We start from the raw sequence: 13,628 nt of genomic DNA, 5'->3' as shown, positions 1-13,628 counted from the left end.
GCGGCCCCCGCTGGGTGGCCGGTTGTTGGGGCACTTCTATCAGTCTTTGTGCATGTAAAATGGTATCAATTCACTTGCGTGTATCCGCAGGAACACACCCCTTACTACAACAAATAACTCATGAATATGCAAATCGCTTGTGTATCCCCTCACTTATACTCTCTTCCTGTACACTTTTATAATTTACATAATTAATGCCACCACACTTCAGTTGTGCAGCCGGGTTCACGACCCTGATCCTGCATGCTTCTTCTCCTGTCCTTGTCCTGTTCTATCTTGTCCTGTCCTTCCCTCACAGGGTGTAGCACTACAGCCCCATGCAACACTCATATTTAACGTTTCATTGTTGAAGATAATGTCATGATTTACTTCACTCATCCTGTTTACAATTAGTACTTTTTGTATTTTGTCTTTGTTTCTTTCTCCCTTCTAGAAACTTTGTTCTGTTCGACTGATCAAGTCTGATTCTCAATAAACCTCAATTATAATACCACAGCGGAAGCTTAAAAACTCCTCTGTGACACAATAAAATACATATTTTCCATTCTGCTTGACCTAACAGCCGAACAGGACAAAAGAATAAAAAAAAACATGCCGCCGTTCTGTCGAATCATGCTCTCAAGCTTCGGTTTGGGTGAAGTAATTTAATTAAAAATAAAGTAATTTAATTACAGTAAGTTAGCACCCATTATTTCTGTCATGTAGTGTTGGTTTGACCTGACTGATTAGAATACACGATCTGACTATAGAGCAGTGATTACCAACCTTTATGGAGCCAAGGAACATATTTTACAATTGAAAAATCTCACGGAACACCAACAAACAAAAGTGTCACAAAAGGTGGATACATTAATTACTGTATGTACTTCCTGCCATCTAATAGAAGACCATTTATCATTTGTTCTGTCTGTCACTATGGCTCACTGGCATAAATAGATGAACAAAGATACATTATTAATTGTAAATATAATTTTTTTGAGCAATTAAGTACACAAGTATATACAGTGAATGAACAGGTCATTTAAATAGACACATTCCACCATCTGATCAGTGATCAACCCCAAAAATCCTTATGGTGTAAAGCCTAATAGTCTGTGACATTTCAACACACATACACATATTACACGTCCTTGATCTTTAAATGTCACGCTATCGCATGACACCGTTAAGGATGACATTGTCTCATTATGTCACTTGAGCCAATCCGAGAGTGAATTAGACGTGTGGATGGAGTGAGGGAGGTTTAGATGAGGAGGCAGACAGAATACTGACTGATAGCTGTTTAACTCTTGGCGGTAGCATTGATTTCAATATTCCAACTACTGGTGGATGTGTAGCTGTTAATTGGTGGGTGCGTTTGATCAGAGGAAGGACATTATCCCTTGATAACATGGGCGGGGGGATCATTTTCATTGTCACTGATCAACACAAAAGCAAAAAAGCACCCCCAGACACCACTTTCACAAATGAACCCACATGAAATTGGGTGGATGTGTCTATCTTTTGTTTCTTTTCTTTTTCTAACCTGTCCTGTTCAGTTGCATGGTCATATAGAAAGGTGAAAGGACTAGTGATGGGATGATGATACTTCAAGGAGTGTATTGACAGACTACGCAAACTGTGTCGGCACTGTCTTGACACTGTGTTGGTCACTCAATAGTGACCCCCGCAGTAGTTCTAAAATCATTGCAGGTAAACACAATGAAAATAAGATAAAAGCTTACATGCTGAGATTTTGGGTGAATTCCAGGGCTTATACTTAAACTAATACTCACCAAATTCACCAAAATAAGGCCTGACTGGAAGCGGATATTCTAGATTAATTGTTAACTGTGTTGTTTGTGTTTGCGTGTCACACAGGTACGTGAACACACTGCTGAAGCTGGTCCCTCCAGTGCTGGCTCTCCAGGAGCAGCTCAGAGAGGCCGTCCAGAATGGTGACATGGAGACTTGCCACGGCATCTGCCGCATTGCCGTCACGTTGGGAGAGAACCACTCCAGGTTGATTTGTGTTGGTCTCTAAACAATATGTATACACTTAGACTTGAACCCCTCAGAAATTACCACTAAGATTATTTTTTTTTTTTTAATTAAGCCAGTGGAACCATCCATCCATCCATTTTTCGTTCCGCTTATCCTCACTAGGGTTGCGGGCGTGCTGGAGCCTATCCCAGTTGACGCTGGACGACAGGCGAGATACACCCTGAACTGTTTGCCAGCTTATATGCGCCTAACCAATTGCAGACATGCAACCATTCACACTCACATTCATACCTGCAGACAGTTTAGTCTTCAATTAACCCACCATGCAAGTTTTTGGAATGTGGGAGGAAACCAGAGTACCTTGAGAAAACCCACGCAGACATTGGGAGAGAACATGCAAAGTCCACACACGCAAGGCCAGATTTGAACCCGTGTCCTCAGAACTGTGAAGCAGATGTGCTAACCAGTCGGCCACCATGTCGCTGCCAGTAGATCCTCTAATGTCAAATAAAAGTGGAAGTATTTGGAAAGTAAATATTACATAAACAGTCAAGCATATGTATGTAAATGTAGGTAAATACTGTTAGACAGACAGAACACACCATGTACTAATTCCAACAATATCTATAAAACAGCACTTAGCAAGCTCCTTCCAGTTTCCCAATATGTGTCTGTCAAGCATTATTGGAGTTGTTTTGCTTTGATTTAGCTTCATTTACTTTTACTATTCAGTGGTTTGACATTTGACATTTTATGACTGTAACAGTTTGCTAGTTCTGAAATGACTGCATTCCAATGGAGCAAATGAATGATGCAATTTTGATTTTAAGAAGCGCTGATCATGGAGAAAAATGTTATTGTTTTTATTCAAGATGTGAAACCTCCCAATTTGCAAACACACCTGAATTTTAATTGTCAAAAAATTAAAATGAAAAAAGCTGTTGTCAGTTAAAAACTGCAGTAAAAAAAGAAGTAGAAAACAAATCTTAAAAATTACACACTATGACTGGAAGAGCGGTAAAATAGAGCAAGGGTTAAGGTTGAATCACATATTTTTAGTCAAATAAGACATCAATGACGGCTCTCTCTCTTTTTAGGATTCTGCTGGAGCAAGTGGATCACTGGCAGAGCTTCCTGGCTTTAGTCAACATGATCATGTTTTGCACAGGCATCCCAGGCCACTACCCGGTCAACGAGACCACCAGCTCGCTCACGCTCACCTTCTGGTACACACTACAAGTAAGGGCGGCTTCATGTGGACGGTCTGCTGTGTTTGTCATGCTACTTTAGATTGTTTCGTTATCCAGACTCAAGACAGGTCTGTCTTTTATCGCTTTCCAGGATGAAATCATGTCATTCGAGTCAAACAAGCAGGCATTGTACCTGCAGGTCTACAGGCCGGTTTATTTCCAGCTAGTGGACGTTCTGCTCCACAAAGCCCAGTTCCCCTCAGACCAAGAGTATGCGTCCTGGTCCTCGGATGAGAAAGAACAGTTCCGCATCTACAGGTCTGTGGTTTGCGGGCACTAGAGGGAGTTTTGGTTTTTTTTGTTGTTGGAAGAGACTAAATGTAGAGTGTCTCTTCCTCAGGGTGGACATCTCTGACACGCTCATGTACGTCTATGAGATGCTGGGTGCTGAGCTGCTGAGTAATCTCTATGACAAACTGGGACGACTCTTGACGAATACGGAGCAGCCCACGTCGTGGCAGGTGGGTGGGATGCTGTGTTGCTCAGATGAAATTTTTTCGAAATGTGTCATAGTAGATTTAATTAATAACCAAGTGCAGCAGAACCTCCAAAATCGAACACAATTTGTTTCTTGATGCCTGTTGGCTTTCAAAAATAGATGTAGTATGCATTTTTCCCGATGCAAAAAAGTTCAGAGGCATCTCAATAATGTCTGACCTGAATTCTTCAAAATAACCCAAGGATCAAGAATTATATACGTCATATCTGCCTTGGATACCTGTTTCAGATAGGGGTGATTTCCCTAGTAGGAATTTCTCAAAAGTTCATGCCCTGGAATTCGCCCCAAAATGTACCGTAATTTGTCGCGTATAATGCGCATTCCCCCCCCCCCCAAAAAAATTGTCAAAAGTCAATAGTGCACATTATACATAGGTATAGGGGCAAATGGGAAAAAACTCACATTTTATAACATGTCCACTTAATTTCGTGTCCATCCGTCAAATTGGTGTCGGGCTAATTTTGTCGAATTTTCCAAGTGGAGCAGTTAAGTGAGAAATGCCTTCTTCGAACAAAAAATGGCCCACTCCCTCTCCAATGTCTAGCATGGGTCCTTGAGACTTTTTTTGTGTGTCCTGTTACGATAGACATTTAAATGCAATTTTGTGCCGATTGGCAAACTGGTGTCGTAGGCAGTTTTTTTTTTTTTATTGTTTTTTTTTATTAATTTATTTATTTATTTATTTATTTTTTACTTTCCAGGGATGATAGCTACTGAGTGAGGAAGAGCTGATTCACACCAAAATGGTCAACTCCCTGTTAAATAATTAAAAAAAAAACAGTACAACATAAATGCACAATAATAACAATAATGTGACAGCTAAATAAGGTTTACATTCTAAGAAACACTGTTAACATACACAGAAACGACAGCGACATTTAACGTAACAATAAGGATGTTAATTATTATAATACAAAAAAAAATCCATATTGAATTGTGGGAATTGCGCGGCTCGACGTCACGTATGCTCTTTTTCGTTAGCATTAGCAGCTAGCGTTGTGAATAATCACACAAATAGTTACATGGCGGGCCGGCCGTGCACTGTCTGGGCTTCCTGTACATTGTCTAGTTTAGTCAGTGTAGTGTTCTCAAGAATCAGTCTTGTACCGTATTCTTTTTTTCATTCACTTTATTTAACCCAGTAGGGCTCTGAGATCGACAGACTCAGGTCAAATAGTGGAGCACAGAGTCCAAAGCAAACATGGTGAAGCAGCATTTAGCTATTATGCTCTGCACAAATGGAATAAGTTGCCAACAGAAGTGACGTCAGCCTCAAGTGTGAATGTTTTTAAGTCCAGGTTAAAAACTATTTTTTTCTCATGCTTTTTCGAGCAGTTGCACCTTTAAATTATATTTCTTGCATTGTACGCTGTTTTAATTGTACTTTTATTTTCTTTGTTTTTAAATGCTTTTAATCATGTAAAGGACATTGAGTTACCTTGTGTATGAAATGCGCTATATAAATACATTTGCTTTTCTTTATTTACCAATCGATCAGCACACAGCTAGCATCTCGACGTAAAACTACATTCTTTTTCGTGTCTGATTCTTCGCCACTTTTTGACATATTTTTACATAGTGACCCCTAGTGTTCTGACTGAGATACCACAGTTGGATAAAATTGTACTTTATAACAAGATGACAAACTTGTTCCTCTTTTTTTAAATTAATGTCTTGTTTTTGATACTCAGAAGAAATGCCAAGTTTAAACTGAAATCTATTTATATTTGTGTTTGAAATTGCCTCACTAGAAATGTTTGTAGACAAGAAAATGCTGCTATAATGCAATGACTGATTGGTCATTCATTATTTAGGGAAATGTCTCATTTTGTCTTGTGTATTCATAATTGCTCTTTTTTATCCTATCTATCCTATCTATATTTTATCCTTATACTTTATTATTCTGATAATTGTCACGAGAATACTTGATTACTTATTGCAGCACTACTGGATGTAATTTCTTATTTGTAACAGGTCTGTTTAGTCTCACTTCAGAAATAAAGTAATAAAAAGTCATAGCATAGCATTTTCATAGAATAACTGAAAACCTACTATCAATCGGTTGTGAAGGGGCAATAAACCAAAGCTCCCGTTGACAGCTTTGAAGGTGCAAAAATGTTAATCAGCCCCCTAGTTTTCTTATAAAGCTTCCATGCACTTGTTTATACAAAAATTTTATAAATGAATATGAATTTTAAAATATATAAATGTAGTATATAATGTATCCATATTAATTAAATATAAATATTGTAAATATTAATATATATTTTTAGTTTGTTGGTAAAAATGACTCGAAAGGACTCGAAACTCAAGTGTAGGACTTGCGACTTGACTTGGAACTTGCCTGTCTCGACTTGGGACTTGACTCGGGACTTTAGGGCAAAGACTTGAGACTTACTTGTGACCTGCAAAGCAATGACCACCTCTGGTCGGTAGGCATTATAGAGACTCAACTATTTGTATACAAGCTATTAAAAAGTATATATTAATTACATCTATATGTTCCCTTTAAATTAAAAAAAGGGACTTTTTTTTGGTGACTAGCTGTTAAGAATGCACTAACTCACAATTTTTTTTTTTCCTCCAGCACACAGAGGCTTTGCTGTACGGCTTCCAGTCCATCGCAGAGACGATAGACGTCAATTACTCTGACGTCATTCCGGGCCTCATAGGCCTCATCCCCAGAATCAGCATCAACAACGTTCAGCTGGCCGACACCGTGATGTTCACTATAGGTGAGACCAATGCTGTCATGTCCCTCATAGACAATTTTACTTTTATGACACAACAAAGCATCATGAGCGGAATACGCACTTACAAAATTTTGACTTCTTAATAAATGTTTAAAATGTGAGAGACGAGACTCATAACGAGAAAAAATGGGCATGTGTGTGCTTACTGGTTTTGTGGTGCACTCGAGATGACCAACTCAGCACACCACACGTATACAGTACAGATTTCTCCACCCACAATTGCTCGTCCCCCAAACCAGATGACTGGCAGAGAACCAAGACTAAGCTGTGAGCGACAGCATTACTCTGTGTTTTTATCCTATGGGTCACTTCCTTAATTGGCTATTGTTCAGTTTCATGACACACGTCTCAACACATTCTACACCAAAGGATAATCACTCAGGATACATTTTTGGAGACGTCATATCTGATAATTGGGCCTTTCGGGGCAGATAAATACTCAAATTCAACTTGGTTATCAGTATGTGCGGACCCCCTTTACAGGTGAATTATCCGGGCGAATTTTAACATTCTCTTCTGATGAAAGTCTGAAAAGGCTCTATTGTCAAAAGTCTCTAAAAACATTATTCTGTATTCTATCCATCCATCCATTTTCTACACCTCTTATCCTCACTTGGGTTGCTGGAGCCTATCCCAGCTATCTTCGGGCGAGAGGCGAAGATAGCTGGCCCTGAACTGGTCGCCAGCCAATCGCAGTGCACATATAAACAAGCAACCATTCGCACTCACTTTCACACCAAGGGGAAATTTAGAGTCTTCAATCAACCTACCATGCATGTTTTTGGGACGTGGGAGGAAACCGGAGTACCTGGAGAAAACCCATGGGGAGAACATGCAAACTCCACACAGGTGGGGCCGGGATTTGAAGCCAGGTTCTCAGAACTGTGGGGCAGATGTGCTTAGCAGTCGGTCGCCTTATTCTATATTAGTTTTGTAATTTATATAATTTATATATATTAATAAATAATAAAATTCATAAAATAATGAATTAATAATATTAATAAATGTATCTTAAACCCACGCACATATGTTCTGTTCTGCGTTATCCTATCCGATCCTATTATGTGCCACATTTACTTGCGAGTTCTTTGAGTTATGAACGGTTGCTTTTCATATTTATTTATTTATTTTGTGTTGCACGACAAATTTAAGGTTCAAGCGAGCTTCAGACTAGGAGAAATTAAGGTACTGTAATGCTTTTGCATGTTGGCAAGGAGAGCCACAGCCACCAATACACTTTTAACAGTTCAGTTTATTGAACATGACAGTCCAATATAAAATGAGAACACTTGCATGGAGCTGCTGTAGGCCCTTACTCACGTGCAGATGCTCACACATAGACTAAAGGGCCAACCCGACTCAAACTCCTGATGTCACTCGCGAGCCCATGTCCCTTTAAAGGCGCACATCCAACACACTAATACTACACTATGTTATGTGTTATGTTATAAAACTAGTTAATTTCTTTACCTTCTTTTTTTATGTTATTATGCATTGCTACTTTTTTTTAAAAAACATAACAAATTTTGGGGCTGAGCTGGAACAGATGAATTTATGGCTTTGATCATTGGGGGAAAAATGCTCAAATTTAGCCCATTATCTGTATGCGTGTACCCTGATTTACTGTAAATCCTACCAGGTGCTCTGGCTGAGTGGTTGGCAGACCACCCAGTGATGCTGAGCAGCGTCCTGCCCCTGGTGCTGCAGGCTCTGGGCAACCCGGATCTTTCCATCTCTTCCGTTTCCACACTGAAGAAGATCTGCCGCGAGTGCAAAAGCGACCTGCCGCCTTACGCCGCCAACATAGTAGCCGTATCTCAGGTACGTTCGTTTTATTCTTCTTGACCACATTGTTTATTGTGCTTTCTGGTAGTAGCTATTCTCTTTTCTTTTTTCACAGGAGGTTCTAATAAAGCAGATCCACAAGGTCAGTTTACAGACTCTCTTTATAATCGATTAATTCAATTCAATTCATGGTTCGTTGAAGGTACACCAATAATTATGTCAGTTTGTCCCAACCTTTATTGTGCCAAGACACATATTTTACATCACACACCACCAAACAAAAATGTCACATAAAGTGGGTACAGGGGTCCATTTTGTACCGTTTGCAATCTAAATGAAGAGAGCAATATATGGATTTTTTGTTTTTGAGTTTTTTTGCAGACAAATTAAGAAGTAATCAACTCGATTAACCCACCCCTCATTTTTTAAATTCTTTTTTTTCTTTTTCTTTTTTTTTGCTGCGGCGCATGTTTTACCCTTATGGATTTCCGTAGCTTCCACCCTCCCCCTTTTTTCCGTCACAGACTAGCGTAACAACATGGCTGCCGCTGATGAGAGCGAAAAGTTTGTTCAAAAGAAAGGAATTGTGGCGACAGACGTGGAATAAGTAACTGCATGCTATTAAGTCTGTCGAAAGCCCATTGCAACAAAAGACAGCAGCACAGCACAATGAGTACATAAAAACCATTTCACCAGACATGTTTAAAAAAGAAAGAAAAGAAAAACGTGTGTAATTTGGGGATCTGCCCATGCAGGTTTCATGTGTTCTGTGAATGTAACTGCAACCATACGGGATATGGTTTGATACATGATATGGTTGAAATGTACTACATGAAAATGGACAATCCAAAAATGGGAAATGCATTAAATTGGAGTAGGGCCCTGGGATCTGCAGGTCAGCCGGTGTTGAATGGCGCTTTTTAAACTCGTGATGGCCTTCTTTGTTTTGCTAGACGAGTCAGTGCATGTGGCTGATGCAGGCACTGGGTTTCCTTCTGTCTGCACTGCCCGTGGAGGACATCCTGAGGAACCTTCACTCCCTCATCACACCTTACATCCAGCAATTGGAGAAGCTAGCAGAGGAGACGGTGCGTGAATTAACACATAAACACCACACACGTGCAAACATAATAAGGGGTGGGGGTGTTTAGCTTTTTTGTGGGTGCTTTGTATTGGGAGCCAAATTTTGAGGTATGAGCAGGTTCAAGATGCACCGCTGCTCAAGGAAATGGGGCAACTAATGTACCGAATGCCCTCGCACGTGGGCAAGGAGAACCACAGTCGCAGATGCACTTTCAGTCATTTAACAGTCAAACACTCAAATACAAAATGAGAACACTCCCATGGAGCTGCTGTTGGTCACAATTTACACCCAGACGCTCACAAACTAACTAACCACAAGGTAACTGACCAACATGACTTCAGCTTCTGATGTCATTCACTCGGTCATACCCCCTTATTTTTGTTCTTACTATCCAGCTTTGACACAATCTGTATTTTTAGGCCTGCGCCGCTCACCCATTAAGTGGCTTCGACCCAATCTGTATTTTTAGGTCTGTGCAGCCCACTCAGTAAGCGGGAAATAAAGCTTTTGTTACCTGATATTCACGTTTCACATTTTCCACATTTTGGTATGTTACAGCCTTTTTCCTAAATTGATTAAATATTTTTTCCCTCAAAAGTTTAGACTTGACCCATAGCCCATAATGACAATGTGAAAACAAATGTTTTTTATTTATTTTTTTCACATTTATTTAAAAAATTAAAACCTCATGCATAAGTATTCACAACCTTAGCCATGAAAATGCCGTGCTGAAAATTTAGCTCAGGTGGATCCTTTTTCCACTAATCACCCATGAGATTTTTCTTCAGCTTTATTAGAATCCACCTCTGGTGAATTCAGTTGATTGAACATGATTTGGAAAGGCACACACCTGTCTATACACAGTAATTCCCCACAGTAGACACTGCATGTCAGAGCACACACCAAGCATGAAGTCAAAGGAATGGTCTGTAGACCCAACTTGTGCATCCATCCATCCATCCATTTTCTGAGCCGCTTCTCCTCACTAGGGTCGCGGGCGTGCTGGAGCCTATCCCAGCTATCATCAGGCAGGAGGCGGGGTACACCCTGAACTGGTTTCCAGCCAATCGGGGGGCACAAACAAACAAACAACCATTCACACTCACAGTCACACCTACGGGCAATTTAGAGTCTCCAATTAATGCATGTTTTTGGGATGTGGGAGGAAACCGGAGTGCCCGGAGAAAACCCACGCAGGCACGGGGAGAACATGCAAACTCCACACAGGCGGGGCCAGGGATTGAACCCGGGTCCTCAGAACTGTGAGGCTGCCGCTCTAACCAGTCGGCCACCGTGCCGCCCCAACTTGTGCAAACATTTTTAAAAAGACTTTTTAAATAGAAACAGGCTGTATTTATTTTGAATTTTTAAAACATTTGCAAAAGTTTCAAAAACATTTTTCATGTTGTCATTATGGGGTATTGTGTGTAGAATTTTGAGTAGGAAAAAAATGACTTTATTACATTGTGGAATAAGGCTATAACATAATAATCTCGTAATTCTGATCTAGAGGAAGTCTGAGAGTCTCCAACGCCACCACAAAAAGTGGCTAATTTTGTTGCTAGGTTAATATTTATTTTTATTTTTTAAATAATCGCCAGAGGGTTCGAAAAAGTTGCCAAGTTGGCAACTCCGTGTAGTTATTAGTCAAATTAATGAAAGCCATACTCTGCCTTTGCCTATCTCATAATTTGTATAATATATTTTATTCACAAATCGATACTTGATCATTCCCAATGTGGGCCTGTCATTTTTACAAATTATTGACCAATCTAAAGTGTTAAAAATGGCTTCGCTTTCTTTGATGATACAATGTTAATGATTCAACAAATATGCATTTTTTTTTTTTTTGGGGGGGGGGGTCCTGAAAAGTGATGCTTTTGGAAATGCAAGATTTCCCCCCGACACCATCAATGAGACAAAGCCACCCCCTGCCTAGCCCCCCAAAACCGAGTTTGACAGAGGAATGTTAGAGAGCCATTAGTTCAACACCGGCGGCACGGTGACCGACTGGTTAGAGCGTCAACCTCACAGTTCTGAGGACCGGGATTCAATCCCCGGCCCCGCCTGTGTGGAGTTTGCATGTTCTCCCCGTGCCTGCGTGGGTTTTCTCCGGGCACTCCGGTTTCCTCCCACATCCCAAAAACATGCATGAATTGGAGACTCTAAATTGCCCGTAGGCATGACTGTGAGTGCGAATGGTTGTTTGTTTCTATGTGCCCTGCGATTGGCTGGCAACCAGTTCAGGGTGTACCCCGCCTCCTGCCCGATGACAGCTGGGATAGGCTCCAGCACGGCCGCGACCCTAGTGAGGAGAAGCGGCTCAGAAAATGGATGGATGGATGGATAGTTCAACACCCTGGAACAGCCATGCACAACACATTTGTAATATTTGCTTTGAAGCCGTCTGTATTTTCAGGCCTGTGCGGTACAAAGGAGGATTTTTCCATCTACAGATTAACAAACACTGAGCAGTTGCCGCTGATCAGTGCAGCGGGCCGCCAGACATCAGCCAAGATGAATCTTTTACTTCGTCTTTGTCCTCAGCCTTCACACACACACATACATAGAGTAACACACTACCTCATCTATCCTCGCTGCCTTCCGGCCATTATTTACTGTCTTGTATTTGCTTTGTCAGCATGACATCAGACTGGCAAATCTTGGCTGCCAATTGCTGGACAAATACCGGCTCTTAGTGGGCAGAACTTGGACCTCTACGGGTCCGGCGGGGATTCAGTGTTGAATATTAAAAAATTAACCTTGCCGATTTTTAATGCGTCATGTCAACATTTAAACAGTAGTGATTAAAACTCTGACTGTGAGTAATTATCTGAATGACGGTGTCGCTGGATTTGCGTCACAAAAAAGAAATGTAAAACTGCTAATCCACTGATTTTAAGGGATTATATGAACACATGCTGAACTACTGTGTGTTCATTAGGATTAATGCAAGTCATCTGAAAGTGATCAAATCAAGCACGGAGTTCTTAGTCAGAAACCAATGGCAAATTACAAGATGGAGTGGTTTATTCACTTAACTGCATAGGGTTCTATTAGGTGTAAAGCCTTTAATTGTTTCACATTTTTGTAATAATTAAACAAATGCAGCTGGAATTGTTGCATTTGAATATTCTCCCTAGCTAAAGAATGTCCGAAAACTTACCAATTGTTTGCAAGCGCATGTATCCTGGTGACAATGTATTTTTAAAAAGAGGTTTCCAGCAGGGGTTCCTGTCCAAAACTATGGCTTATTACGTGAATTAAAAAATAACATTCTGAACAGATGGCTCACAAACATATTTTCCGAAATAGTCAGTGAACAAAAGATTGGTTGTGTTTCACACTTGGTGGGTGGGCAGGCTCTAGAGAGACGCAACTATTTCTATCTAAACCATTAAAATGTCAATTTTCCGCAATATGTCCCTTTTAAGATGTTCCACTGTATTTTGAATTATTTTTTATAGGGGTTTTCTGTCTCTTCTGTTTCTCCCTTCAGCCTAATCCGTCCAATAAATTAGCTATCATTCACATCTTGGGGCTGCTGTCCAACTTGTTCACCACGTTGGACATCAGCAAGCAGGATGACGAATCAGCGGATCACTCAGCTGTGCCTGTCAAAACGACCCCTCCCCCACCCGGACCCAACCCGGTCAGTGCTCCCCCACCACAACCCCCATCATCATTTCAAGTGGTATGAGTGAGAAGAGTGTGACATTGAGTGCTGACGTGTTGTGATGCACTTCCACTTCTGGAGGATAACAATACACTCACCATAGCCTCTGCTCATATACTACAGTGAACTAGTGTTGTCACAATCCTAAAATTGTGACTTCAATGCTATAGCTGTATAAATGAAGTCTCTCAATACCATGACAAAAACCTTGAACATTAGCGGAGCAGTGGAATAGTAGATGGCAAAACATAGAACTTCAAAATCTTTGCACTTGTATTACTTCACGAGAATATTATTCAGAGCATATAAATTAAAATTATTATTCCCCGTTGATCAAACAAAGAGGGGGAAAAAAATAACATTCACAGCAGCTCAGTTATTATACTGTACATTTTTAAAAGCTAATGAACATTTTTAAACAAAAATGAAATGATTCTCTCGAAGCTGCTGAGATTTGTAGCTTTGTTTAAAATAAAAAAAATTGCTTCACAGAAGAATGATTTATACCACAAAATATGGAAAACTGGTCTACCATTCTTTTTTTTTTTTTTTTTTTTTTCTGACTTATTGGTCATCATTTGCTTCAGTAGAACATTTG

At 40.3% G+C, this 13,628-nt stretch overlaps 1 protein-coding gene across 5 annotated transcripts in view; it reads left to right on the top strand.

Moving 5' to 3' along the window:
- Positions 1-13,628, top strand: part of LOC133480804 (importin-13-like) — a 48,741-nt gene that overhangs the window by 18,800 nt on the left and 16,313 nt on the right. For 4 of the 5 annotated variants that reach the window (XR_009789369.1, XM_061779418.1, XM_061779416.1 and 1 more), the window contains exons 6-14: positions 1,861-2,001; positions 3,081-3,222; positions 3,325-3,491; positions 3,574-3,694; positions 6,320-6,467; positions 8,125-8,306; positions 8,386-8,412; positions 9,224-9,358; positions 12,854-13,006. Coding sequence is in view for 4 of the 5 variants with exons in the window: in XM_061779418.1 (XP_061635402.1) it covers positions 1,861-2,001; positions 3,081-3,222; positions 3,325-3,491; positions 3,574-3,694; positions 6,320-6,467; positions 8,125-8,306; positions 8,386-8,412; positions 9,224-9,358; positions 12,854-13,006 (1,216 nt within the window). In the remaining variant the exon portion in view is untranslated. The remainder of the gene's footprint in view (positions 1-1,860; positions 2,002-3,080; positions 3,223-3,324; positions 3,492-3,573; positions 3,695-6,319; positions 6,468-8,124; positions 8,307-8,385; positions 8,413-9,223; positions 9,359-12,853; positions 13,007-13,628) is intronic. The other variant, XM_061779419.1, reaches the window with a different exon arrangement.

This window comes from Phyllopteryx taeniolatus, chromosome 7 (assembly GCF_024500385.1).
Source record: "Phyllopteryx taeniolatus isolate TA_2022b chromosome 7, UOR_Ptae_1.2, whole genome shotgun sequence".
Classification (NCBI taxonomy): Eukaryota; Metazoa; Chordata; class Actinopteri; order Syngnathiformes; family Syngnathidae; genus Phyllopteryx; species Phyllopteryx taeniolatus.
This window is presented reverse-complemented; position numbering and strand designations above follow the sequence as displayed.